We start from the raw sequence: 27,167 nt of genomic DNA, 5'->3' as shown, positions 1-27,167 counted from the left end.
TCCCAAGGCAGCTGTGATTGCGCATTTTGAAGCATTTGAACGCCTACACACGCTATTATTGCGTAGGCTTACGCGGCCAGAGTCAGTCGACATAAAAGTTTTCTGAGTGAGGTACCACGTCACAATGTACACTACTGGCCATTAAAATTGCTACACCACGAAGATGACGTGCTACAGACGTGAAATTTAACCGACAGGAAGATGATGCTGTGGTGTGCAAATGATTAACTTTTCAGAGCATTCACACAAGGTTGGCGCCGGTGGTGACACGAGGAAAGTTTCCAACCGCTTTCTCATACACAAACAGCAGTTGACCGGCGTTGCCTGGTGAAACGTTGTTGTGATGCCTCGTGTAAGGAGGAGAAATGCGTACCATCACGTTTCCGACTTTAATAAAGGTCGGATTGTAGCTTATCGCGATTGCGGTTTATCGTATCGCGACATTGCTGCTGGCGTTGGTCGAGATCCAATGACTGTTAGCAGAATATGGAATCGGTGGGTTCAGGAGGGTAATACGGAACGCTGTGCTGGATCCAACGGTCTCGCATCACTAGCAGTCGAGATGACAGGCATCTTATCCGCATGGCTGTAAGGATAGTGCAGCCACGTCTCGATCCCTGAGTCAACAGATGGGGACGTTTGCAAGACAACAACCATCTGCACGAACAGTTCGACGACGTTTGCAGCAGCATGGACTATCAGCTCGGAGACCATGGCTGCGGTTACCCTTGACGCTGCATCGCAGACAGGAGGGTCTGCGATGGTGTACTCAACGACGAACCTAGGAGCACGAATGGCAAAACGTCATTTTTTCGGATGAATCCAGATTCTGTTTACAGCATCGTGATGGTCGTATCCGTGTTTGGCGACATCGCGGTGAACGCACATTGGAAGCGTGTATTCGCATCCCCATTCTGATGTATCACCCGGCGTGATGGTATGGGGTGCCATTGGTTAGACGTCTCGGTTACCTCTTGTTCGTATTGACGGCACTTTGAACACTGGATGTTACATTTCAGATGTGTTACGACCCGTGGATCTACCCTTCATTCGATCCCTGCGAAACCCTACATTTCAGCAGGATGATGCACGACCGCATGTTGCAGGTCCTGTACGGGCCTTTCTGGCTACAGAAAATGTTCGACTTCTGTCCTAGCCAGCACATTCTCCAGATCTCTCACCAATTAAAATGTCTGGTCAATGGTGGCCGAGCAACTGGCTCGTCACAATACACCAGTCACTACTCTTGATGAACTGTGGTATCGTGTTGAAGCTGCATGGGCATCTGTACCTGTAAACGCCATCCAAGTTCTGTTTGACTCAATGCCCAGGCGTATCAAGGCCGTTGTTAAGGCCAGAGGTGGTTGTTCTGGGTACTGATTTCTCAGAATCTATGTACCCAAATTGCAGTTCTAGTATAATATATTTGTCCAATGAATACCCGTTTATCATCTGCATTTCTTCTTGGTATAGCAATTTTAAGGTCTAGTAGTGTATAAAACTACAGCTGCTGGAGAAAAGCCAACGTTTCTGCCACGGTTGCAGCGGTCTTCTTCTTTCTCTAGCAGCAGTAGTTTTATACATTATGATGCGGTACCACACCCAGAAAACTTTTATGTCGACCTACGCATATCATTTGGATTGAAAAATGCAGCTCAGACCAGGCAAAGTTTTGCGGATAGGCAGATGCTGAGGGGCCTGGATTTCTTCTTTGTATATCTGGATGATATTTTCATATTTTCACGGACAGCTGGGTTACATGATGAGCACCTTAATGCAATATTTGACAGGATAAAGACATCTGGATTAGTGGTGAACGAAGCTAAGTGAGTTCTCAGCCAGAGCCAAATGACGTTTCTCGGTCTCATGGTATGAGCAGCATCCGTCCGCTCAAGGAGAAGGTGGAGGCTTTGTGGAACATTCTCAGGTCGACCAATTATCAGCAGTTACACAGATGTCTCGTGGTCGTCAACTTTTATAGACACCATATAATAGGAGCAGTGGAGATGCAGGCGCTGCTGATGGAGGCAAGCAGCCCATACCATGGACACCGATCATGCAGCAGGCTTTCGAAAAAGGTAGGTGCTAATTTGCAAAGAGCAGTACTGTTTTCTCACCAGTTCATTATGCGCCGTTGGCGATTTTTATACACGCCATCCAGTTGGCTGTCGGTGCAGAACTCCATCAGAATTTAGAGAGCAGTTGGTAGCCCTTATGGAACAAGCCACAGACTAAAACCTACAAGAGTCGTTGCAGAGCAGCTCAACAACCTCCAAGCTCGACCAATTGCGACTGCTACGCAGGAAAGACCTAATTTGGTGCTATGTGTCCAAGATTCAACCTAGGCCATTTATGACTCAGTCACTGCGAAAGTTTAGTTTTTGAGATTGTCCACAATCTCACACATTCTAGCGTGAACACCACTGTCAAGCTCACGGCGGAGAAATTTGTATGGGCAGACATGAAGAAAGACTGCCGCATATAGGGACGAGGGCGTGTTTACCTGTCAGAGATGCGTGGTTGGCAGACACTAGCAAGCGCCAGCCAGCAGGAGACATTTCAGAGACAAGTCGGTTCTGTCGCGTGCATATAGGTGTTGTAGGCCCACTGCCACCGTCGGATATCGCTGTTTGTTTACAACAGTGGACAGATACTCAATTTGAGCAGAAACAGCTGCTATAGGAGATGTTGTTGTTGTTATGGTCTTCAGTCCTGAGACTGGTTTGATGCAGCTCTCCATACTACTCTATTCTGTGCAAGCTTCTTCGTCTCCCACTACCTACTGCAACCTACATCCTTCTGAATCTGCTTAGTGTATTCATCTCTTGGTCTCCCCCTACGATTTTTACCCTCCACGCTGCCCTCCAATACTAAATTGGTGATCCCTTGATGCCTCAGAACATGTCCTACCAACCGATCCCTTCTTCTGGTCAAGTTGTGCCACAAACTTCTCTTCTCCCCAATCCTATTCAATACTTCCTCATTAGTTACGTGATCTACCCATCTAATCTTCAGCATTCTTCTGTAGCATCACATTTCGAAAGCTTCTATTCTCTTCTTGTCCAAACTATTTACCGTCCATGTTTCACTTCCATACATGGCTACACTCCATACAAATACTTTCAGAAACGACTTCCTGACACTTAAATCTATACTCGATGTTAACAAATTTCTCTTCTTCAGAAACGCTTTCCTTGCCATTGCCAGTCTACATTTTATATCCTCTCTACTTCGACCATCATCAGTTATTTTGCTCCCCAAATAGCAAAACTCCTTTACAACTTTAAGTGTCTCATTTCCTAATCTAATACCCTCAACATCACCCGACTTAATTCGACTACATTCCATTATCCTCGTTTTCCTTTTGTTGGTGTTCATCTTATATCCTCCCTTCAAGACACTGTCCATTCCGTTCAACTGCTCTTCCAAGTCCTTTGCTCTCTCTGACAAAATTATAATGTCATCGGTGAACCTCAAAGTTTTTATTTCATCTCCATGGATTTTAATACCTACTCCGAATTTTTCTTTTGTTTCCTTTACTGCTTGCTCAATATACAGATTGAATAACATCGGGGAGAGGCTACAGCCCTGTCTCATTCCCTTCCCAACCACTGCTTCCATTTCGTGCCCCTCGACTCTTATAATTGCCATCTGGTTTTTGTAAAAATTGTAAATAGTCTTTCGCTCCCTGTATTTTACCCCTGCCACCTTTAGAATTTGAAAGAGAGTATTCCAGTCAACATTGTCAAAAGCTTTCTCTAAGTCTACAAATGCTAGAAACGTAGGTTTGCCTTTCCTTAATCTTTCTTCTAAGATAAGTCGTAAGATCAGTATTGCCTCACGTGTTCCAGCATTTCTACGGAATCCAAACTGATCTTCCCCGAGGGCGGCTTCTACTAGTTTTTCCCTTCGTCTGTAAAGAATTCGTGTTAGTATTTTGCAGCTGTGGCTTAATAAACTGATTGTTCGGCAATTCTCACATCTGTCAACACCTGTTTTTTTTTTTGGGATTGGAATTATTATATTCTTCTTGAAGTCTGAGGGTCTTTCGCCTGTTACATACATCTTGCTCACCAGATGGTAGAGTTTTGTCAGGACTGGCTCTCCCAAGGCCGTCAGTAGTTCCAATGCAATGTTGTCTACTCCCGGGGCCTTGTTTCGACTCAGGTCTTTCAGTGCTCTGTCAAACTCTTCACGCAGTATCGCATCTCCCATTTCATCTTCATCCACATCCTCCTCCACCTCCACAATACTGTCCTCAAGCACATCGCCCTTGTATAGACCCTCTATATACTCCTTCCACCTTTCTGCTTTCCCTTCTTTTCTTAGAACTGGGTTTCCATCTGAGCTCTTGGTGTTCATACAAGTGTTTCTCTTATCTCCAAAGGTCTCTTTAATTTTCCTGTAGGCAGTATCTATCTTACCCCTAGTGAGATAAGCCTCTACATTCTTACATTTGTCCTCTAGCCATCCCTGCTTAGCCATTTTGCACTTCCTGTCGATCTCATTTTTGAGACGTTTGTATTCCTTTTTGCCTGCTTCATTTACTGCATTTTTATACTTTCTCCTTTGATCAATTAAATTCAATATTTCTTGTGTTACACAAGGTTTTCTATTAGCCCTCATCTTTTTACCTACTTGATCCTCTGCTGCCTTCACTACTTTATCCCTCAGAGCTACCCATTCTTCTTCTACGGTATTTCTTTCCCACAGTCCTGTCAATTGTTCCCTTATGCTCTCCCTGAAACTCTGTACAACCTCTGGTTCTTTCAGTTTATCCAGGTTCCATCTCCTTAAGTTCCCACCTTTTTGCAGTTTCTTCAGTTTTAATCTACAGGTCATAACCAATAGATTGTGGTCAGAGTCCACATCGGCTCCTGGAAATATCTTACAATTTAAAACCTGGTTCCTAAATCTCTGTCTTACCATTATATAATCTATCTGATACCTTTTAGTATCTCCAGGGTTCTTCCACGTATACAACCTTCTATTGTGATTCTTAAACCAAGTGTTAGCTATGATTAAGTTGTGCTCTGTGCAAAATTCTACCAGGCGGCTTCCTCTTTCATTTCTTAGCCCCAATCCATATTCACCTACTACGTTTCCTTCTCTCCCTTTTCCTACACTCGAATTCCAGTCACCCATGACTTTTAAATTTTCATCTCCCTTCACTATCTGAAGAATTTCTTTTATATCATCATACATTTCTTCAATTTCTTCGTCATCTGCAGAGCTAGTTGGCATATAAACTTGTACTACTGTAGTAGGCGTGGGCTTCGTATCTGTCTTGGCCATAATAATGCGTTCACTGTGCTGTTTGTAGTAGCTTACCCGCATTCCTATTTTCCTATTCATTATTAAACCTACTCCTGCACTACCCCTATTTGACTTTGTGTTTATAACTCTGTAGTCACCTGACCAGAAGTCTTGTTCCTCCTGCCACCGAACTTCACTAATTCCCACTATATCTAACTTTAACCTATCCATTTCCCTTTTTAAATTTTCTAAGCTACCTGCCCGTTTAACGGATCTGACATTCCACGCTCCGATACGTAGAACGCCAGTTTTCTTTCTCCTGATAACGACATCCTCTGTAGGAGATATATCAGCGGAAACAAGGCAAAGGCTTCCATGAAAACATGTATTCCACGCTTCGGAGGTTCCGCTCAAGTCACTACTGACGAAGGGCGGCAGTTTGAGTTGCCGTTGTTTCTTGAGTTATCTCAATTATGTGGGTTCCAGCACCACCATACCACAAGCTACCACCCTCAAGCAATGGAATGGTAGAGAGATGGTACAGAATACTAAAATCCGCGCTTATGTCCCATGATGATTGCTGGAAAGCAGTTCCACCACTAGTTTTGTTAGGGCACAGTGCAGCAGTTAAGGCGGACATTTGGGCTTCAACCGCCGATATGGTTTACGGTAAAAAATTGCGTCTGCGGTAGGAATCTTTTTTCACAGCTGAGGTCTTTGGAACTGGATCTGCCACATATGCTGCAACAGGTGAGGCTCCCGCTAGCCAGGCTACGCCCGTCCCCATCATCACGTCATGGGGTTCTGAAAGTATTTGTAATTGAAGAGACCTCACAGCATTCTCCCGTGTGATGTTGCGAACAGACGCTGTACATGTGCCATTACAACCACCATACTCGTGATCTTTGCGTGTATTAAAATCCAACGTATATACTGTCCAAATAGCGTAAGACGAGCGGCCTCTGACAGCATCATGGGAGCGGGTGAATTCACCATCTGTGCTCGCCGTGGACACTCCTATTCAACAGCTACAAAATGTGGCCGCTACACCGGCGACCCCTTCCGACGTGGAGACAATACACCAGCAGCAGCGCCGCCTTTGACACGACAAACGAGCCCACAAAAGAAACTAGAAGGGCAGATCGAACAGGAGGTCCTGGGTTCGAGTCCCGATCCGGTCACACACTTTTCAACTGTCCCCGCTGATATTTATCAACGTCTGTAAGCAACGAAGGGTCTAGATTTAATTATAACTTCATTCTTCGAGCGCTTCAAGATCACCAATGACATCTGTATAGATGCCAGCTTCATATTATACCACAAGTTCCCGAGCATTCCGGGAGCCCCGCTCTAGCGTGGGGTGGGGTGGGTGGGTGGGAGTCTGTGTGGGAAGTACTCGTTACGAGAATTAACTATTCTTGGGCCGACCAATAGAGGGGTATTGACCCGTTTATTCTTTCCGAGTGTTTTCTTGAATTAGTTCTCTGTTTATCGCTTGTCAACCGGTAATTTGTTGTTGTAATCAGTTAAAGAAAGAAGTGCTGTAGTTGTGTTCTGTGGGTAACTGTTTTGCAGACTACATCGTGAGCAATACCGACCTATAAAAGAAACTTGTACTTCCGGTTCTGAAATAATTGTTCTGTAAATTGTATTTTGTGTACTTTAAAATGCACGAGAAACGAGAATAGCATGCTTGATTCTTTGTTTTTATACACCGCGCGCTTGACAAAACTGTGAAAACAAGTGTGGACATCACTTTGATTTCGTTATTTTCGAGAAGATCTCAATGCTATTTCTGTTCTGTTTTTTCTTTTCTGTATTAAACAATGCATTTTATTCCGTGTTTATTTGTTGAAACTGAGAAATTACGAAGTCGCTGTCAAGTCTGCGGTGTAATTCTGAAGCTGCTTACCTCCTGCGTTGGCTTTCAAATATGATGAGGTGTAGCCTCCTGTTTTACTTTTCAGTAATAAGAACATCCATCTTGAATTCAATAGCGAAGCAGATCCACCGATTAGTTAATTAAAATGTTTTAAATATGAAAAAAGTTGACACAGTCATAATCAGAAATCTAAATAAAAATAAAATGAATAGATATTATTCAACATAAAATTTATAAGTTTATTACTGCGAAAAATTATTTTACCCATCTGGTTTGTTACAAGGTAACGTGTCACATCTGTGGTACGTGCATATCTATCAAACAATAGAAACTGATGTTGTTGCTTCTGCGTCACACTTATAGGAATGGACTTAACAACTTGATTCCCATAATATATGGTTCGTCTGACCATATGGGATGAACTATGAGAAGAAGTTTACCAGGCACAGACAGTAGATGGGAAATAATGATTTTCTAAAAATATTATTACATCACTATACTATATGTATAGTATACTGGAGATACTAGTAGGTATCAGATAGATTATATAATGGTAAGTCAGAGATTTAGGAACCAGGTTTTAAATTGTAAGAGATTTGCAGGGGTAGATGTGGACTCTGACCACAGTCTATTGGTTATGAACTGTAGATTAAAACTGAAGAAACTGCAAAAAGGTGGGAATTTAAGGAGATGGAAACTGGATAAACTGACTAAACCAGAGGTTGTACAGAGTTTCAGGCAGAGCATAAGGGAACAATTGACAGGCATGGGGGAACGAAATACAGTAGAAGAAGAATGGGTAGCTCTGAGGGATGAAGTAATGAAGGCAGCAGAGGATCAAGTAGGTAAAAAGACGAGGGCTAGTAGAAATCCTTGTGTAACACAAGAAATATTGAATTTAATTGATGAAAGGAGAAAATATAAAAACGCAGGTGTTGACAAATGTAAGGATGTAGAGGCTTATCTCACTAGGGGCAAGATAGATACTGCCTACAGGAAAGTTAGAGAGACCTTTGGAGAAAAGAGAATCAACTTGTTCGAATATCAAGAACTCTGATGGATACCCAGTTCTAAGAAAAGAAGGGAAAGCAGAAAGGTGGAAGGAGTATATAGAGGGTCTGTACCAGGGCGATGTACTTCAGGACAATATTATGGAAATGGAAGAGGATGTAGATGAAGATGAAATGGGAGATACGATACTGCGTGAAGAGTTTGACACATCACTGAAAGACCTGAGTCGAAACAAGGCCCCGGGAGCAGACAACATTCCATTAGAACTACTGACGGCCTTGGGAGAGCCAGTCCTGACAAAACTCTACGATCTGGTGAGCAAGATGTATGAGACAGGCGAAATACCCTCAGACTTCAAGAAGAATATAATAATTCCAATCCCAAAGAAAGCAGATGTTGACAGAACTATCAGCTTAATAAGCCACAGCTGCAAAATACTAACGCGAATTCTTTACAGACGAATGGAAAAACTGGTAGAAGCCGACATTGGGAAAGATCAGTTTGGTTTCCGTGGAAATGTTGGAACACAGTGAGGCAATACTGATCTTACGACTTATCTTAGAAGAATGATTAAGGAAAGGCAAATCTACGTTTCTAGCATTTGTAGACTTAGAGAAAGTTTTTGACAATGTTAACTGGAATACTCTCTTCCAAATTCTAAAGGTGGCAGGGGTAAAATACAGGGAGCGAAAGACTATTTACAATTTGTACAGAAACCAGATGGCAGTTATAAGAGCTGAGGGGCGTGAAAGGGAAAAAGTGGTTGGGAAGGGAGTGAGACAGGGTTGTAGCCTATCCCCGATGTTATTCAATCTGTATATTGAGCAAGCAGTAAAGGAAACAAAAGAAAAATTTGGTGTAGGTATTAAAACCCATGGAGAAGAAACACAACCTTTGAGGTTCACCGATGACATTGTAATTTTGTCAGAGATAGCAAAGGACTTGGAAGAGCAGTTGAACGGAATGGACAGTGTCTTGAAAGGAGGATATAAGATGAACACCAACAAAAGCAAAACGAGGATAATGTAATGTAGTCGAATTAAGTCGGGTGATGCTGAGGGAATTAGATTAGGAAATGAGACACTTATAGTAGGAAAGGAGTTTTGCTATTTGGGGAGCAAAATAACTGATGATGGTCGAAGTAGAGAGGATATAAAATATAGAGTGGCAATGGCAAGAAAAGCGTTTCTGAAGAAGAGAAATTTGTTAACATCGAGTATAGATTTAAGTGTCAGGAAGTCGTTTCTGAAAGTATTTATATGGAGTGTAGCCATATATGGAAGTGAAACATGGACGATAAATAGTTTGGACAAGAAGAGAATAGAAGCTTTCGAAATGTGGTGCTACAGAAGACTGATGAAGATTAGATGGGCAGGTCACATAACTAATGAGGATGTATTGAATAGAATTGGGGAGGAGTTTGTGGCACAACTTGACAAGAAGAAGGGACCGGTTGGTAGGACATGTTCTGAGACATCAGGGAATCACAAATGTAGCATTGGAGGGCAGTGAGGAGGGTAAAAATCGTAGAGGGAGACCAAGAGATGAATACACTAAGCAGATTCAGAAGGATGTAGGTTGCAGTAAGTACTGGGAGGTGAAGAAGCTTGCACAGGATAGAGTAGCATGGAGAGCTGCATCAAACCAGTCTCAGGACTGAAGACCAAAACAACAACAACAACAACACTATGAGTTTAATTTTGCTTAACAAGAAGTAAGGAACAACTACACTGGAAACCAAGTGAACAGAAAAAAAGTGATGCCTGTATTTAATGTAGTAGGCTGGTTCTAATCATGAAGTAAAGGAGCAATTCAAGCAGTATTTCAAAATTCTTTGGTGTGTTATCACTAAGGAAAAAGTAATTTACTAAACATAAAAATTCCAAGAACAAAGAAAATGTAAGTTAAAGCATTATTAGGCCTGAAACGAATCAACTCGGTTAGACAAATTATTTACAGCTTTCCGAGGATAGTATCAACGAGAGAGATGTTATTAATTTCACGTAATTGCCAACAAAATTCCATAACTTATCCTACCAGTACCCAAAAACATAGGCTCAAAACGGGACCATGACAGCAGATCCATTAGATGGATAGGCGTGGCATATTACACCAGCAGTCATCAGTAAGCAAGTGACCTGTAATTATCGACTCATGTATCCTTCTAGTATTTTCAAAATTGTACCTTACCACAGCATATCGAACCACCTTCCTGTGATAACCTTTCAACAGCAGCTCAATTTGGTTTTCGTAAAGGCTTCTGTACTGGAAAAATAAATATATTGTCTCACAAACTTAATTGTATAGAAAAATTACTATGTGGCATTCTGTGACCTTGCCAAGGGCTTCCATTCTATAGATCATAAAATTGTGCTAGGGAAGCTAAAATTATATGGGATTTAAGGTATCCCGTTGTACGAAAGGTGTTCAATGCGTAATACATCACTTTTTTCTGCTAACAGGTTGTTTTTATTCAGGATTCCAATACATCATATTATTGCCCTCTCTTTTGGTTTCAAAACCCTGTTTTTCAATATAATCTCTGTTCAGTGGGACTTCTCTCGGGGGGCTAGGAACCAAGCAGGCACACAGCCTGGAGTACACCAACTGGTGGACGCGTGTGTTGACACTACCAACAATGCAATTGTGCAACACGGTGTTGACTGTGATCTGTCCAACATCTCGAATGAGGCTGTCCGCGTGCTGCAGCACTGCAGGAGTTACAGCTGTTTACGGCCAGCAGGCATGGCAGATCGGACAGATTTCAGCGATATTTTTGCGGCGATGACAGACGCCTCTCCCAACGACGCAGCGTGATTTTGTTTACCGACAGGTCGCCGTAGACATACTGCAGGCGCCTATGAATATCTGCGAAGCTCTGATTTTTCGCCAAAAGAAACTCAGTGACAGTGCTCAGCTTGGAATGTACCTCTGTTACAGACGCCATCTTGAAGGTTACGTATATCTCCCACATCCGTCGGAATGTGATGAAACTATACGTGGTGAAGTGAGAATATTCCACGACGTCCCGCAACAAATTTCGCATTTATTCAACCGAAACTGGCCGAGGAAAATAAATTATTGGACATCCCTCGTATGATTGGGCTCTTGTCTTTACAACAGAAAACAGTGGGTCCCATTAACAAATAATACGAAAGGAATAACAGTAAATGCTGGCTGGAGAAACATTAAATGTGACATGACGCAATGTTCGATGCTTGATCCACTCATGTTCCTGAGCGTATCTGAGACATCGGAATGTTCTTCAGAAACTTTTATGTCTAAAAATGACGCTAGTAGTTATACTCATGTAGGACCTAATCACCTACTTTCACTCAGTTCTGAAGTGTAACGTAATCTTTGGGGCAATTCACTGAAGCTCAAAAAGTATTCCTTGTATATAGGCTTAGAAAAATAATATTGTTGATAACCCACTATGTGGCACAAGTCCCTTCAGGCACCTAGTGATTCTTACAACTGTATGGCAATAAATATACTCCACAATACAATTTTGAACATGGCCGATAATACAGCAACCGTAGCATAATGTTATTTGTAGTTAATAATAAGTATGAATGTGGACTGAACTGTGCAATTCACAACCACAATACTGAAATTAAAACGAATATCCGTATTGACTTTTTATCCCTTTCTAGGATTCAGAATTTTTTTAATTCTGGTCCAGAAGTCTGTAACAGGTTACCAACATAAATTAGGCAAGAAACTGAAAATCTACGGTATTCAGGAAGAAAGTAAAACGTTATTTCATGAGCGCCTCTCTCTGCAGTTTATTAGAAATTTGGATTCAGGGCCGTAAATTCTGCTTGTCAAATTTTAATGTTAAACAGATCTCGACTTTGCATGGATATAGACAGATGCTGATAGTCTATGTTAAGTTACGTAATTGGTTTAGTTTAGTTATGACATAAATCAGTAGCTGAGTTACGTAACAGGAGGGCAGTGGATTTTTTCAAAGTTGTTGTTTTTCTCCTAAGGAATTCCCACACGTATCTGTTTGAGTAAATTAGAACTAGTCATAATCCGTTCCCAGTGTGCTGCACTGATGTAGCATGTAGACGATGTTTCTGCCTGTTAATGTAGGACTAGACTCGTTCCTCATCGCTGAATGATCTCCTTCGTGTGGAGATCGACAAAAAATTATGTTTGCATGACCTGATGAGTGTCAACAGAAGGCGATACAGCACGCTCAGTAGTAGTACATATAAACTAACTAGAATTCTAGTATCTGGGAGCTTTTAATAAGTCGGCCAAGAAGTTTTCTATTTACTTTTTATCAAAGTTCACACGTTGGTACTTGGTAGGCTATCAGTTTCTGCTCACGAGTGTAAGCCGAGCATGGGTTTCCAACCCCTATTTATAGAATTAATCCTGTTTCTGTAAGTGTGACGCAGAAATGGCGATTCGTTGTGTGTGACCGAGATTTACACAACGTGCCTGTGACATGACTTGTAACAAGCCGGGTGCCTAAATAACTTTGCGTGCTTATGTACTTTTTAATTTCATATTTAACAATAGTTATTACATTTCTGCCTTTCCTTTTTTTTGAGTTCTGACGATGACTTCGCAACCGAAACGAAGAACTTCGTCTTTATGTGTAGAACTATCTAGAAAATTTAAACAGTAACACATTAGAATAAATCACATCACCTGCTCAAAGTGACAATGTGAAGTTTCACAATTTTAATTGATTACTTTACCAGATAATTCATATTCCAGCTTGAACGGGTTTTTCTTGCATGAGTACATTCGTGTAAACAGGTTGTACAAGATTGCTGATGGAATACGGGACGAGCAATGAGATTCTACTAACTTCCGTAGTGGCGATTGTTATGTTTGGAGCAAGGCTATGAAATTTATTACATTAAAATAAATTCACAAAGTACCCTTGCAATCATTTCTGCCTTTTAAAAAGAACTGCTTTTACCTCGGACAATTATTTATGCCGTCACACTGGAATTACAGCATCCAAACGTACTAAGTCTTCGCACTTCGCGCTGTAATCATATAACACTCCTAATACCTCCAAGAAGGTCAAAACTTCATACGTAGATATTAACTCACGCTCTCTTGCAAGAAGCAACGCTCTTCTCAAAAACTTTAGATAGTCCTCATAACAAGAGAGCCCTCAGCTACCACTATCAACTTCCAGCTGGAACAACGGGAACGTTGCTGCTAATAAGACTGTCTTTTGGTTTACTCAGCAAGTTTAATGGACGGCATATTCTCTTTTGGGTAGGCTACTAGTCTGACATATATAATTTTCATACAGGCATTTCCAGAGTTCAATTTACAAATACAATTCCACATTTACTAAAATAAGCGAAAGCTCCCATGTATTAGTTAACATACCGGAAAATATTTTTATCGACTGTAGTGCGCACGATCATCAGCAGTCTGGAATAAAAATGGCACAGAGATATATCGCATACAAAGAATGGCGCCGCTTTGGGCCACACAACTGTTTAACCAGTTGGAGAGCTAACAGAAAAGACGCCAAGCTTGAAGCCACAGAAGAAATGAAGGAAGGCTGGGACGGAGGGAAGAAGGAACCGAGATTAGCTCATTAGAAACGGAACTAAGGTCTTACAATGGGTTAACATGGCACTTCGCTTAAGCGATTTAGGGAACTCATAGAAACCGTGGACCTCGGTGGCTGGACGAGACACTAAACGCGAAGAAAAGCGATTACTATATAGCAGAACTAATATCCCGATTATTTAAAGGCAGATTTCATACAGGATATTCTACGAATCTTGTCCCCTTATGAATTTTGAAGATGAGATGAGACTAATAATCAGAGATGTATTCATCTTACCATTAATTCAGTACACGAAGACTCACCATTTTAAAACGGTTTGATTAGGTCACTTACTTGTCTAATTCAGTACACGAAGACTCACCATTTTAAAATGGTTTAATTAGGTCACTTACTTGTCTGCCTATCTGTTTGATATTAATTTTACAGTTTTTAAACTAACTGTTCGATGAGCTAGACACTTGAAATTTTAAGCACAGCTCAGAACTGGGCAAGAATGCAATATTAAGTTGCTTTCTTGTAGGCCTGTTCTGTAGGGGTGGGGCCGAGGTGAAAAGGGTTCGTAAGGTCCGACATTTCAGCTGCCCTGCAGGATTGGCATGTTGTGCAGGTAGCAAACGGAATGTGTTTCAGGCAGTATATGAGCGGATGGGCAGAGCTGACGAGACAGAGGGAGGAAGAGTGGATGGACAGAGAGAGGGGAAGGAGGAGATGTGTGCAATGTATGCGACAGATGCGTGCACTGGCGAAGCAGTGGGTAAAACTCTAGTATATGGATATATACACTGATCAGCCAGAAAATTATGACCACTTACCTAATGGCCAGTATGTCCACCTTTGGCACGGATTTGGACGCATCGTGGCATGGAAGCAATGAGGCCTTGGTAGATCGCTGGATGGAGGGAGTTGCTACCACATCTGCACACTCAAGTGACCTAATTCCTGTAGATTCTGGGAAGGGGTGATGAGCTCCGACGTTACACTCAATCGCATCCCAGATGCGTTCGATCGGCTTCAGATCTGGCGAGCTGGGAGACCAACACATCACTCGGAACTTCCCTCTGTTTTCCTAGAACCACTCCATCACACTCTAGGCCTTGCGACAGGGCGCACTATCTTATTGAAAAATGTCACTGCCGCCGGGAAACACGATCGTCATGAAGGGGCGTGCGTGTTCTGCAGCCGTCATGGTGCCTTGCACAAGCTTCACTGGACCCGTGGATGCCAACGTGAATGTTATCCAGAGCATAATGGAGCCGCCGCCAGGTTGACTCCATCCCGCAGTACAGATGTCAACGAGCTGTTCTCCTGGAAGACGATGGATTCGCACCCTCCCGTCGGCGTGATGAAGAAGGTATCGGGATTCATCAGACCATGCATTGCTCTGCCTTGCACCAACGTCCAGTGCCGGTGTCACGTGCCCATTTAGGTCGTAATTGCCGATGTCGTGGTGTTGACGTTGGCACATGCAAGGGTCGTCGGCTGCTAGGGCCCATCGTACGGTGCACTGTGTTCAGACACATTTGTAGCTAGGTGACGCTCCTTTCACCTGGACGGATTTATATCGATGGTAGGTCGGTGGTCATAATGTTCTGGCTCATCAGTGTAAATAATTATTTAAATAAAAATGTGATCTAATTGAAATGTTTAAATCAAATTGCGAAATTTTTCAGACACAAGACTAAAAAGTGGGATACAATTATTTAAATAAAAATAAATATATAATCTAACATAATTTTAAATTTCTCCTAGCCCCATGCAGATTCCTAGCCCCGTACAGATAGTCCTGAAAATTTGTGCTTTTTTTAATAGTTATCACAATACTTGCAAGATGTATAACATAAACGCGGGGCGCTTGTAAATGATAATAATGAAGTGAAATGTTAATGTATCGATTGTGTACTGTAATGTTTGGCTTCGATAAAGTCTGCAACCACATTTCCGGAGGTAAGCGTTTCCAATTAACTCCATTGATCTTATTGCGTCCTCCTTATCCAGTCGCTCATCATACACCTTACCCGTCCACCAGTGCTCAACAAGTGGCACCTAAGAAAAGAGATACCTCACTCTGTTAACTACGGAAGGATCGCACTTACAGGCTGTCGGTCGGTACATTGTTTATTCAAGGTTAACCATAGGGATATTAAGTGAATAAGAATGCCATACTGCAATCGTAACTCTGGGAAGAAATCAAATTTGACTTGATAATGGAAATGTACTGCGCAGTACAGATTTACAGATATTTCAGGAAAGAAATAATTTGCACTGAAATCAGAGAAAAGTGGTGCGCTAGTATCGAGGATGTGTTCTGTACAGGTCACATAACTATTCTGATATTTATTTCGAAGGTTTCGTTTTAATATTTTCTCGTAATGTTCAAGTGTAATTCGTTGTGACCTACTTGCCAAGTAAGAGCGTCCCTTCAGCAGAGTTTGTTTGTTCCGATGAAATGTGAACAGCTGGCAACCTACCCAGTACGCGCTCGCTGTTTGTACCCTATAGGGATCGTGGGAGAGACATCACGTGTTGACTGCTGGCCGCCGCCGAAGGGCGTCATCTCCCAGCCCCAAGCTCTCTCTGACACTAGCGCTCGGCTAGCCAGCACGTGTTTCCCTCCTGGTTCCTATGTGGGGTTTAGTTCCACGATGACTAACTTACGTCTGTGGAGCATCACCTCTCTGCTCCGCCATGACTTGCTGGTGGCATACAAACCAACCTCGGCACGCTCATATGTACCCCGCATAATGAACAAACTTCCGTTCTTTTGTTCATAAAACTCTACAACTTATGATTTAACGCCCCATCAAACTTTGACTATCCTGAATAAGCTCACTGTGCACCTGTACCGGTTATACTGATTGATAAAAACATATTAAAAACACACACAAAAGATTGTTGTTGTTGTCTTCAGTCCTGAGACTGGTTTGATGCAGCTCTCCATGCTACTCTATTCTGTGCATTCTTCTTCATCTCCCAGTACCTACTGCAACCTACATCCTTCTGAATTCATCTCTCGGTCTCTCTCTACGATTTTTACACTCGACGCTGCCCTCCAATACTAAACTGGTGATCCCTTGATGCCTCAGAACATGTCCTACCAACCGACACCTTCTTCTTGTCAAGTTGTGCCACAAACTCCTCTTCTCCCCAATTCTGTTCAATACCTCTTCATTAGTTATGTGATCTACCCATCTAATCTTTAGCATTCTTCTGTAGTACCACATTTCGAATACTTCTATTCTCTTCTTGTCCAAGCTATTTATCGTCCATGTTTCACTTCCATACATGGCTACACTCCATACAAATACTTTCAGAAACGACTTCCTGACACTTAAATCTATACTCGATGTCAACAAATTTCTCTTCTTCAGAAACGCTTTCCTTGCCATTGACACTCTGCATTTTATATCCTCTCTACTTCGGCCATCATCAGTTATTTTGCTCCCCAAATAGCAAAACTCTTTTACTACTTTAAGTGTCTCATTTCCTAATCTAATTCAGTCAGCGTCACCCGACTTAATTCGACTACATTCCATTATCCTCGTTTTGCTTTTGTTGATGTTCATCGTATATCCTCCTTTCAAGACACTGTCCATTCCGTTCAAATGCTCTTCCCAGTTCTTTGCTGTCCCTGACAAAATTACAATGTCATAGGCGAACTTCAAAGTTTTTATTTCTTCTCCATGGATTTTAATACCTACTCCGAATTTTTCTTTTGTTTCCTTTACTGATTGCTCAATATACAGATTGAATAACATCGGGGAGAGGCTACAAGCCTGTCTCACTCCTTTCCCAACCACTGCTTTCCTCATGCCCCTCGACTCTCATAACTGCCATCTGGTATCTGTACAAATTGTAAATAGCCTTTCGCTCCCTGTATTTTACCCCTGCCACCTTTAGAATTTGAAAGAGAGTATTCCAGTCAACATTGTCAAAAGCTTACATAGAAGGTTACAAAACGAATATGCTCTGATACTTAGGGAGACACTATAGATTTGAGGTGCGTGAAAGAGAGAAATGCGCGCATGAGAAGGAACAATGGAAACATGATGCCATGTAACCCGTCCAGTAGACTGTTGTATCTCTGGGTGTAGGTACAGACTACAGGCCGGTGGTTGATCTCTCGATCGCGCAAATAGTGAAGGTACTTTATATTTCGAGAACGGTAAACATCATGCTCTATAGTAGGGCTCTCACTATTCCTCGGAGCCTCCACTACATTATCCTTTCCAACATTGCGTACAGAGCGAGGTCCTCTGTGGTGAACACTGAATGTATGATGCAGAAGTTACATGTTGGCTGCTGCAGAAGGCTGTGAAAAGTGTGTTTGCGTGATATTATTGGGTCCTGTTTACAGGTACGGTACTAGAAAGGATACAGCACTCTTGTCACGCTTGGCATTATTGTCTGTTGTTACTCTAATTAAGTGTTCCGACAAAAAAACTAGGTCACTTTTAGAAGCAAATTCTTAGGGAAGCCTACAGATTGCCTCACAAGAGGGGAATCATTGCGCTGTTTGCGTCTTCCTTTATAATGGTCATCGCCATCTGAGTGAAAATTAAGAATTACAAATTGAGAGGAGTTAGCTCACAATTAAGAGCTCCCAAAAATACTACAGCACCAAATAAATAACAAGATATAATTTCTAACCCCATTCCGTCTCGTGAACTCATATAAAATCACAAATCCCGGCGTTCAGGGCCGTTATTTACATCCTTGGAGACTTCTGTTGTATGGCAATTAGAAGACGGATACTTGCTTTAGAGGATGGCCTAATACGCATATAACAAATATCACATGGGACATACAAAAACATTCTGCAAAGTTTTGAGCACATTTATTTACTTATTTGCTGGGAAAATATCACAATTCAATTTAATTAGCGTTCTTTATTTTGGACCTTGTAGTTCCACCCCTTTGGGTCTCGCAATACACTATGCAACTACCAAAACACTACGTCCCACGTTATTTACCTTGCTTCAGATGTGCCACAGGGTTCCATACTGTCTCCACTCCTACAAAATGTATCCTCTACACCAGTGACAAATCTCTCTCCTCCTGTCCACCACTGGCAGTACGCCGATGACACTGCTTTGTGGCCCATCTTCCTTCCAGAAGTCACCACTATCTTTGCTACTTCATATCGACCAGTTTACATTCTAATGCGATCAGTGACTCCCACAGATAAACCCTACAACAACAGAGAGTATTTATGCGACAAGATTACTGTTCACAGTTAACTGCGAGTAGAATGTAGCCCTACAGACATGTTTGGGTATGCATTATATTAAAGGAAACACACATCACTGGAATGAAATGTTTGCGGTTTGGAAAGTAGGAAAAGAGGTATTGATGGGAGAGAAGACGTCTGGGCGGATTGTAAATCATGTTCGGATAGCTCAATCGGTAGAACACTTTCCTGCCACAGTTTCGAGTTCCGCTCTGGCACATATATTTAGTCTGACAGGAAGTTTTAACACAAATTACTCCTTAGACTATGTTTAAAAATACGTCGATTTCAAAAATGGTTCAAATGGCTCTGAGCACTATGGGACTCAACATCTTAGGTCATAAGTCCCCTAGAACTTAGAACTACTTAAACCTAACTAACCTAAGGACATCACACACACCCATGCCCGAGGCAGGATTCGAACCTGCGGCCGTAGCAGTCCCGCGGTTCCGGACTGCAGCGCCAGAACCGCTAGACCACCGCGGCCGGCTACGTCGATTTCCCTCGGGTATGATAAGTAGAAAATCATACACTTTTTGAAATGAATGTTTTCTATTACTCATTACAAAGCCAACTATGATAAACACCGTGATACAAAAATAGAGGCACAGAAGCAGACCATGCGCCTACTGCTGGTAAACTATAAAAATTAACGTAACAGTTAGTCATAATTTTGTAGCTAACGTTTCTTCTTTCTTTAATATCTTTTGTTTTATAATCTGATTGTTTCTTCTTCATGAAACTTCATCTTGATATAACGCAGTTTGCTTCGCAAAATAGTGTTTATACTAACAAAAATTTGTTTTCAGTTGTCAAATGTGTATTTTATTTTGTCGAGTAATATTGGGCTTCAACAGTCGCACACACACGTTTAGTTCTTACTTTAATTATCTCCTTTTTCTACTAACTCTGATTACACTGAGAGCTACATGTCACTGAACGATGAAGTACCCAATATCTGCTTATCATTATCTAACGTTATTAACTTGCACTTTTACTTAAAATAAATTTCAAAACATGCTGAAAGTCTCTCACAAACAGCAACATGCTAACCCAATGCTCATAAGCATACAAAAGTACGAATCTTCCGATAAGTCAGAACATTACGTTATGAAATACGTTGTTATTAGTCGCCAGCTGAATCATTTACATTTCACTCTCTAGCAGGCGACCAGATTGCAGAACTGTTTTCTTCTGGAGAGAAGGCGACACCAGCCATAGTAGTGGACGGTAGTTGGGTACTCTGATGTACATCCAGTTTCAGCGATATGCAATGTCCACTGTAGCTACAATCCTCTCTTTCGGAGTCGGTGCCATATGGCTCAAAACAGTTCCGTCGTGTTTGGTATTTGTAATAGCCCTCAGTAATGTCATATGTATAACATCACTGTGCTTCCTAGATCGAAAACCTATGGCCAACACGTGGATCAAAAATTTCATAACATGGATCAAAAATTGCGCAATTTATAATAGTTTACCTAAGTTTCTATGTGAGAAGCATCTTTGCACATCCTTTGGCTAAGTTCTTTAACCATAACATACATGTTTCTGTATGAGCAACATCTTTGCACCTCCTATGTCTAAGTTCTTTGGCTATAACCTACATGTTTGTATGTAAACACAGTGTATATCACGAGTTCACGACACAGCTGTGAAATATGCAGCCAAATTTTAAAAAGCATGGACGTGAGAGTGGTAACAAATGTGCAACTAACTGAAAAACTATCACCACAGCGTAATTATAATAAGGGTATTTCATCTTTATGTAAGTAAAGATATATTTTGGACAAATGGTGCCTTGACACTTACAGATGTTCCACTTGTATCTGTTTAGTCACCAGCAAATAATTTTCTTTGTATTCAAACAGTTATCTGCCGCAATATAAACACGTACATGAATGTGTAAACGCCTGAGGATGGACACAACCAGAAACCGGTCGTGTGACGAATAAATAATCTTTTATTGTGACTGGTAGCGGAAATTTTTTCTGCATCACATGCTGGTTTCTGTTCTCCCGATTCATCAAATTCATCTCACCGTGGCGTATTTCCTGAAATGCAGTGGTTGTGATTACTTGTAGTTGTCTAACATTGTATTCCAAGAAACAGGACTCGCATTTGTAAACTTTTTGTGGAGGACTGGTTAAAGTTGGTAGTAGTGTATGCGTGTTGTTATGTTGGCAGACTGCGGCCGGTGGTTCTGGGCGGCGTCCGTCAGGTGGTCGCGGACAACCTGGTGCTCAGCAACTACCGCGTCCCGAAGGGGGTGAGTGGCCAACGGCTCTAGAAACAAGCTGCTGCTCCTGCTGCGACGGATTCAGTTACCTGCAGTACCTTTACACCATTTTCTGTTATGGCCTTAATTTGCCTTTTGCATACGCTACATTTTTATTTCAGTCGTACTCGTTCGTCGTCAGTTAACAGATTGTTAACACTGTGGGATGGAACCCTCTTGTGGACTTCTCCATCCATTACTTTCTTCAACGACACACTCATCCGAATTTCTGCGTAGTATTTTCTGATGCCGTCTGCCCGCCTTCCATCAGGTCACGTTATTGGTCTTCTCTTATGTCTTGGAATCCTCGAAAGAGTTTTCTTGGTCCCTGTGCCACCCATCCACAGCACAGCTAAATCTCTTGGCCACTTCGATTTTGATTTCATAACAGTTAAAATTACATCTCCCAACGCAGTCTGTCCCCTGATCCATTTGTTTGTTTCCACGTTTCTCCTACTAATTCCCTACATCCATTTCTCCATTACTCGCGTAAAAACATGCAGTTTTTCAATGGTATCTACACTAAAAGTTCATGTCGAACATACGTAAAAACTAACACACACTGATTGTAAATGATTCATTTCGAAATCTCTACTGAATATATCAAAAGCACTCCAGTCCCCTTTTCCCGTTATTCATTTCTCTGTCCAGCCAATCCTTCTCTTCCAACGCCTGTAAACACGTAACTTATAACGTTACGTGATTCTTCCGTTGGTACGAAGCTACAACAGTCTGATTATGACCTTGTAAACAGAAAACCGGTTGAAAAATGAATTACTACCGTGAAACGTTCTCACTTTTGTGTTTATAATTAGCAACAAAAACTTATAACGTACTCTTCTGTTAATTTCTTTTCCTGTCGATCTACACATTGTCTTCAACTGCCCATAATAAAAATAAAAAAAAACGAATAAAAAGTTCATCAACTGGTATTATTATTTCGTTGTTGGTTTATTCTATGTTGTTATGAATTTGTTGGTTACTCAAATGTTTAGTTACTTTCGAGTGCAGTGTCAAACTTTATCTATTATTTTGTTCCATTGGACGTTGAAGTTTATCTTCATTGAAGGCAAACAGTAGAATATCATCACCAAACAAAAGCGGTTCACATACGTTTCATTAACGTCTACCCCTTCCTTGTGTTGCCAGTTAAAAAGTATGGTAATTTCACGCAAGACTTCTGAGAATAATTTGGTTGATATGCAATCACCTTACTTGGCTCCGTAGTTTATCATCTTACAATTTCTAATTTCTTCTGCCTATTTACTACTATGCTTCCATCATTTCAGTTTACCAGTGCACGATAAAGGTTTTCGTAAATAATAATGTCAATGTTCAATAACGTTTGGTTTATACTGGCTTTTGTCCAAAAACGAACACATTGGTGGATAAAGGTCCACACTTAACTCGCTGAAATAGTTGTCGTTCATACAGAGGTATTAATGTATTGACACACGATTCTTTTGCAGAATGACGAACGCTTTTATCAAGCTTTAACAAATGACGGCGCACTTAGTGGCAAATGTTATTCAGTTTTCAGAAGTTTACGCACACCAGTTACATAACCAACATCACTCTCTACTACTAACAACATCGTGTAACAGCTTTCTTTCTATTTCTTTCACGATTTTATCTACATGTAACTTGGAGCATACTTAAGCCGGAACAGCAAAAATTATTTAAATAGCCTCATTTCTATAGTTCATACTAACGTAATTTTAGTTGATAACTTAGTATAACCACCATATATTTCTTTCGACCTCTAAGTAACTCATGTATCTTTATAAATACTTAGCTCTTAAGTCCTACTGCACTGCCATAAAATTTAAACGGTATAGCGGTATTCATTATTACATTTTTTTTAAGTTGAAGGAAATTCCAAGTTATTGTAAGCGGAAATTCCAACTTATTGCATGCGGAAATTCCAAATTATTGCATGCTGGTTAAAATATAACACATTTCTAAGAAGCGGAGAACTTAAAGCTTTAAATTAATATAGCTCAATGATCCAACAAAACCTTGGGGCAAAACTTGTATAGCAAATGGTACAATGCAATTTTGAATATCGTTTTCCTACAAAATAAAAATTCCTTGCAAAACGAAATATACCTTCTGAATCGGCAAAACTTAAATTACTGTCTGAATGCTAAGAGTTTGGGAAACATTACTATGAATTAATTTTGATTCTATATAAGATATTGTTTTTAAAAGTAAATTGCAAGTAGGAAAAAATGCATTTGTTTACTCCAGGCGTGATGCTAGAGCATGTCGAAATGTTCCATATTGTAATATTTCCTCTTTCAATTATAAAACTACAGCTGTTTTGCTAAAGTGAAATGGAAGCTGTAGCATACTTGAATGTACTAACACAATATTTTTGAATGAAGATGCTACTTCTGGAGAGATTTTAGTATAGATATTGTAAAAAAAAAACCAGCCGGTTTCTTAACTTATTTAAGATTGATTCCGAGGAATTTTAAAGGTTACATCAGTCGGTAAATCTTCTGAGGTGAATCTGGATGCGCTTTTAGGGAGGTTGGATGTCATGTGGAGAGCAAGACGGTATAGCTCACAGATACAGATTCACAGAAATGTTAAGCGCAGCCTGTATTACCCCAAAGAGTAAGAATACAATATCTCTAGAGCTATATTCATTCGTCAGTCATAATATAAGTGTAGTTTAGCAAAACTTTCAAAACGCCAGTACGCGACGATGGGGGAAATTTCAATCTCAGCTGATGTTTTTGTGGACAGGCAGACGTGTCGATGGCGAACGTGGTGCTGGCTAACTCGGAGGAGCACTTCTCGCGGCCCTCTGACTTCCTGCCGGAGAGGTGGCTGAAGGGCGGGGAGTCTTCCCAGACGGCCCACCCCTTCGTCTTCATGCCCTTCGGCTTCGGGCCGAGGACTTGCATCGGCCGCAGGTTCGCCGAAACCGAGATCTACACTCTGCTGGCCAGGGTAAGTCCGCAGCTGCCAGAGAGAGTACCCACATTTATTTATTTAGCTTGTATGCCTTACTGAATTATAGTTTACAAGTTGTTGTTGCCGTCTTCAGTCCGAAGACTGGTTTGATGCAGCTCTCCACCCTGTGCAAGCTACTTCATCCCCGAGTAGCTATTGCGGCCTACATCCTTCTTAATTTGGTTATTACACTACTGCCCATTAAAACTGCTACACCACGAAGATGACGTGCTACAGACGCGAAATTTAACTGACAGGAAAGAGATGCTGTGATATGCAAATGATTAGCTCTTCAGAGCATTCACACAAGGTTGGCGCCAGTGGCGACACCTACAACGTGCTGACATGAGGAAAGTTGCCAACCGATTTCTCATACACAAACAGCAGGTGACCGGCGTTGCCGGGTGAAACGTTCTTGTAATGCCTCATGTAAGGAGGAAAAATGCGTACCATCACGTTTCCGACTTTGATAAAGGCCAGATTGTAGCCTATCGCGATTGCGGTTTATCGTATCGCGACAATGCTCCTCGCGTTGGTAGAGATCCAATGACTGTTAACAGAATATGGAATCGGTGGGTTCAGAAAGGTAATACGGAACGCCGTGCGGTTTCCCAACGGCCTCGTATCACTAGCAGTCGAGATGACAGGCATCTTATCCGCATGGCTGTAACGGATCGTGCAGCCACGTCTCGATCCCTGAGTCAGCAGATGGGGACGTTTGCAAGACAACAACCATCTGCACGAACAGTTCGACGACGTTTGCAGCAGCATGGACTATCAACCCTTGACGCTGCATCACAGACAGGAGCGCCTGCGATGGTGTACTCAACGACGAACCTGGGTGCACGAATGGCAAAACGTCATTTTTTCGGATGATTCCAGGTTCTGTATACAGCATCATGATGGTCGCATCCGCGTTTGGCGACATCGTGGTGAACGCACATTGGTAGCGTGTATTCGTCATCGCCATACTGGCGTATCACCCGGCGTGATTGTATAGGGTGCCACTGGTTACACGTCTCGGTCACCTCTCGTTCGCATTGACGGCACTTTGAATAGTGGACGTTACATTTAAGATGTTTTACGACCCGTGGCTCTACCCTTCATTCGATGCCTGCGAAACCCTACATTTCAGCAGGATAATGCACTACCGCATGTTGCAGGTCCTGTACGGGCTTTTCTGGATACAGAAAACGTTCGACTGCTGCCCTGGCCAGCACATTCTCCAAATCTCTCACCAATTGAAAACGTCTGGTCAATGGTGGCCGAGCAACTGCCTCGTCACAATACGCCAGTCACTACTCTTGATGAACTGTGGTATCTTGTTGAAGCTGCATGGGCAGCTGTACCTGTACACGCCATCCAAGCTCTGTTTGACTCAATGTCCAGGCGTACCAAGGCCGTTATTACGGCCAGAGGTGGTTGTTCTGGGTAGTAATTTATTAGGATCTATGCACCGAAATTGCGTGATAACGTAATCACATGTCAGTTCTAGTATAATATATTTGTCCAATGAATACCCGTATATCATCTGCATGGCTTCTTTGTGTAGCAGTTTTAATGGCCAGTAGTGTATGTTCATCTCTTGGTCGCTGTCTATAATTTTTACGCCCCCCCCCCCCACACACAGACACACTTCCCTCCAGTACTAAATTGGCGATTTCATGACGTCACGGAGTGTGTCCTATCAATCTACCTCTCTTTTCCCTTCTTACAACGTGCAAAGTTACAACTGTGTTGTTTCCCCTTGTTAGTAAGGTTCCGAGTCATATGTCATTCAGAGGACAAGCTCGCTGTGTCTACAAGTGCCTCATAATGTCCACATTTGTGTTTAGTGGATCACTGTATCTTTAACCTGCAGTATAATATGAGATGTTTTGAAACTTACTGGCAGATTAAATCTGTGTGTTGAAGTGGAGGCCAAACTGCAAATGTCGCATATCGCGCCCAACGCTTTCAACGACAGCTATCCACGTACGGTGCACGAATTGCCCTCACAGCTTCAAGTCATGTTACTGTAAATGGTGAAACGTCGGCTCAACCACCCATTTACTGTGTAAGAAAACTTGCGGAACGCGTAAATATTATTGTTTTTTGCACTTTAAATAGGTGCTTGAGCATACGTTCCACCTCCGACTGTGAAAACTCGAGACCTATCCATTAAGGATAAAACGATAGGCCATGTTACTGTGTTCGAGTCTGGACCAGATACACAGTCTTAACTTGAAAATTAATTCAGGAATCCTGCAAGTTGGCTGCACTCTGACGGTTTTTCTGCTCGATGACTAATTTCATTGAGAATTTTGTTTGTTTGCCTGTGGCACCAGGTGGTGCGCCGCTTCCGGCTGGAATTTGACGGCGAGATGCGTTGGAGGACTACGGTCCTCCACGGCCCCGTGGCACCACTCACCCTCAAGGTCACCGAGAGGGAGCGCGAGGTGTGACGCCACGCCTCTGACTACTGCTGCTTCGTCACAACGGCGCGCAGCTACCGTGCAGCCAAGCCAGTGCTTCCAGATCTGAGCGTGGACTGGCATTAACGCTGTGCAGCCGTATTCACTGTAATCGTGCCTCACTGTATTTACCAATTGTTTTACAATTTTCTATGTACCACAAAGTCAGGAAATGTAACTAATCTGTTTTTCACTTTTAATAAATGTTATCACTTTGGTGATTTTGTATAAAAAGTTATTTTCAGATTATTGAAGGTTTTGTCACTCTAGTAACATGTATATTTTTGTAACTTTTCCACATTACCACAGGTTAAAGACGATATCATAACCCATGTTAAAAGATTCTGACCAAAGAAAGTGTCAAATGGTTCAAATGGCTCTGAGCACTATGGAACTTAACATCTTAGGTCATCATTCCCCTAGAAGTACTTAAACCAAACTAAACTAAGGACATCACACACATCCATGCCCGAGGCGGGATTCGAACCTGCGACCTTAGCGGTCGCGCGGTTATAGACTGAATTGCCTAGAACCGCTCG

At 41.9% G+C, this 27,167-nt stretch overlaps 1 protein-coding gene across 3 annotated transcripts in view; it reads left to right on the top strand.

The window, feature by feature from the left end:
• The window catches only part of LOC126187822 (probable cytochrome P450 301a1, mitochondrial), a 357,451-nt gene extending 330,589 nt beyond the window's left edge, over positions 1-26,862 (top strand). For all 3 annotated transcript variants that reach the window (XM_049929117.1, XM_049929118.1, XM_049929116.1), the window contains exons 10-12: positions 21,121-21,202; positions 23,966-24,172; positions 26,503-26,862. In XM_049929117.1, coding sequence (XP_049785074.1) covers positions 21,121-21,202; positions 23,966-24,172; positions 26,503-26,619 — 406 coding nt within the window. In that variant the 3' untranslated portion in view covers positions 26,620-26,862. The remainder of the gene's footprint in view (positions 1-21,120; positions 21,203-23,965; positions 24,173-26,502) is intronic.
• Positions 26,863-27,167: the final 305 nt, after the last annotated feature.

The sequence above is a fragment of the Schistocerca cancellata genome, chromosome 5 (assembly GCF_023864275.1).
Source record: "Schistocerca cancellata isolate TAMUIC-IGC-003103 chromosome 5, iqSchCanc2.1, whole genome shotgun sequence".
NCBI lineage: Eukaryota > Metazoa > Arthropoda > Insecta > Orthoptera > Acrididae > Schistocerca > Schistocerca cancellata.
This window is presented reverse-complemented; position numbering and strand designations above follow the sequence as displayed.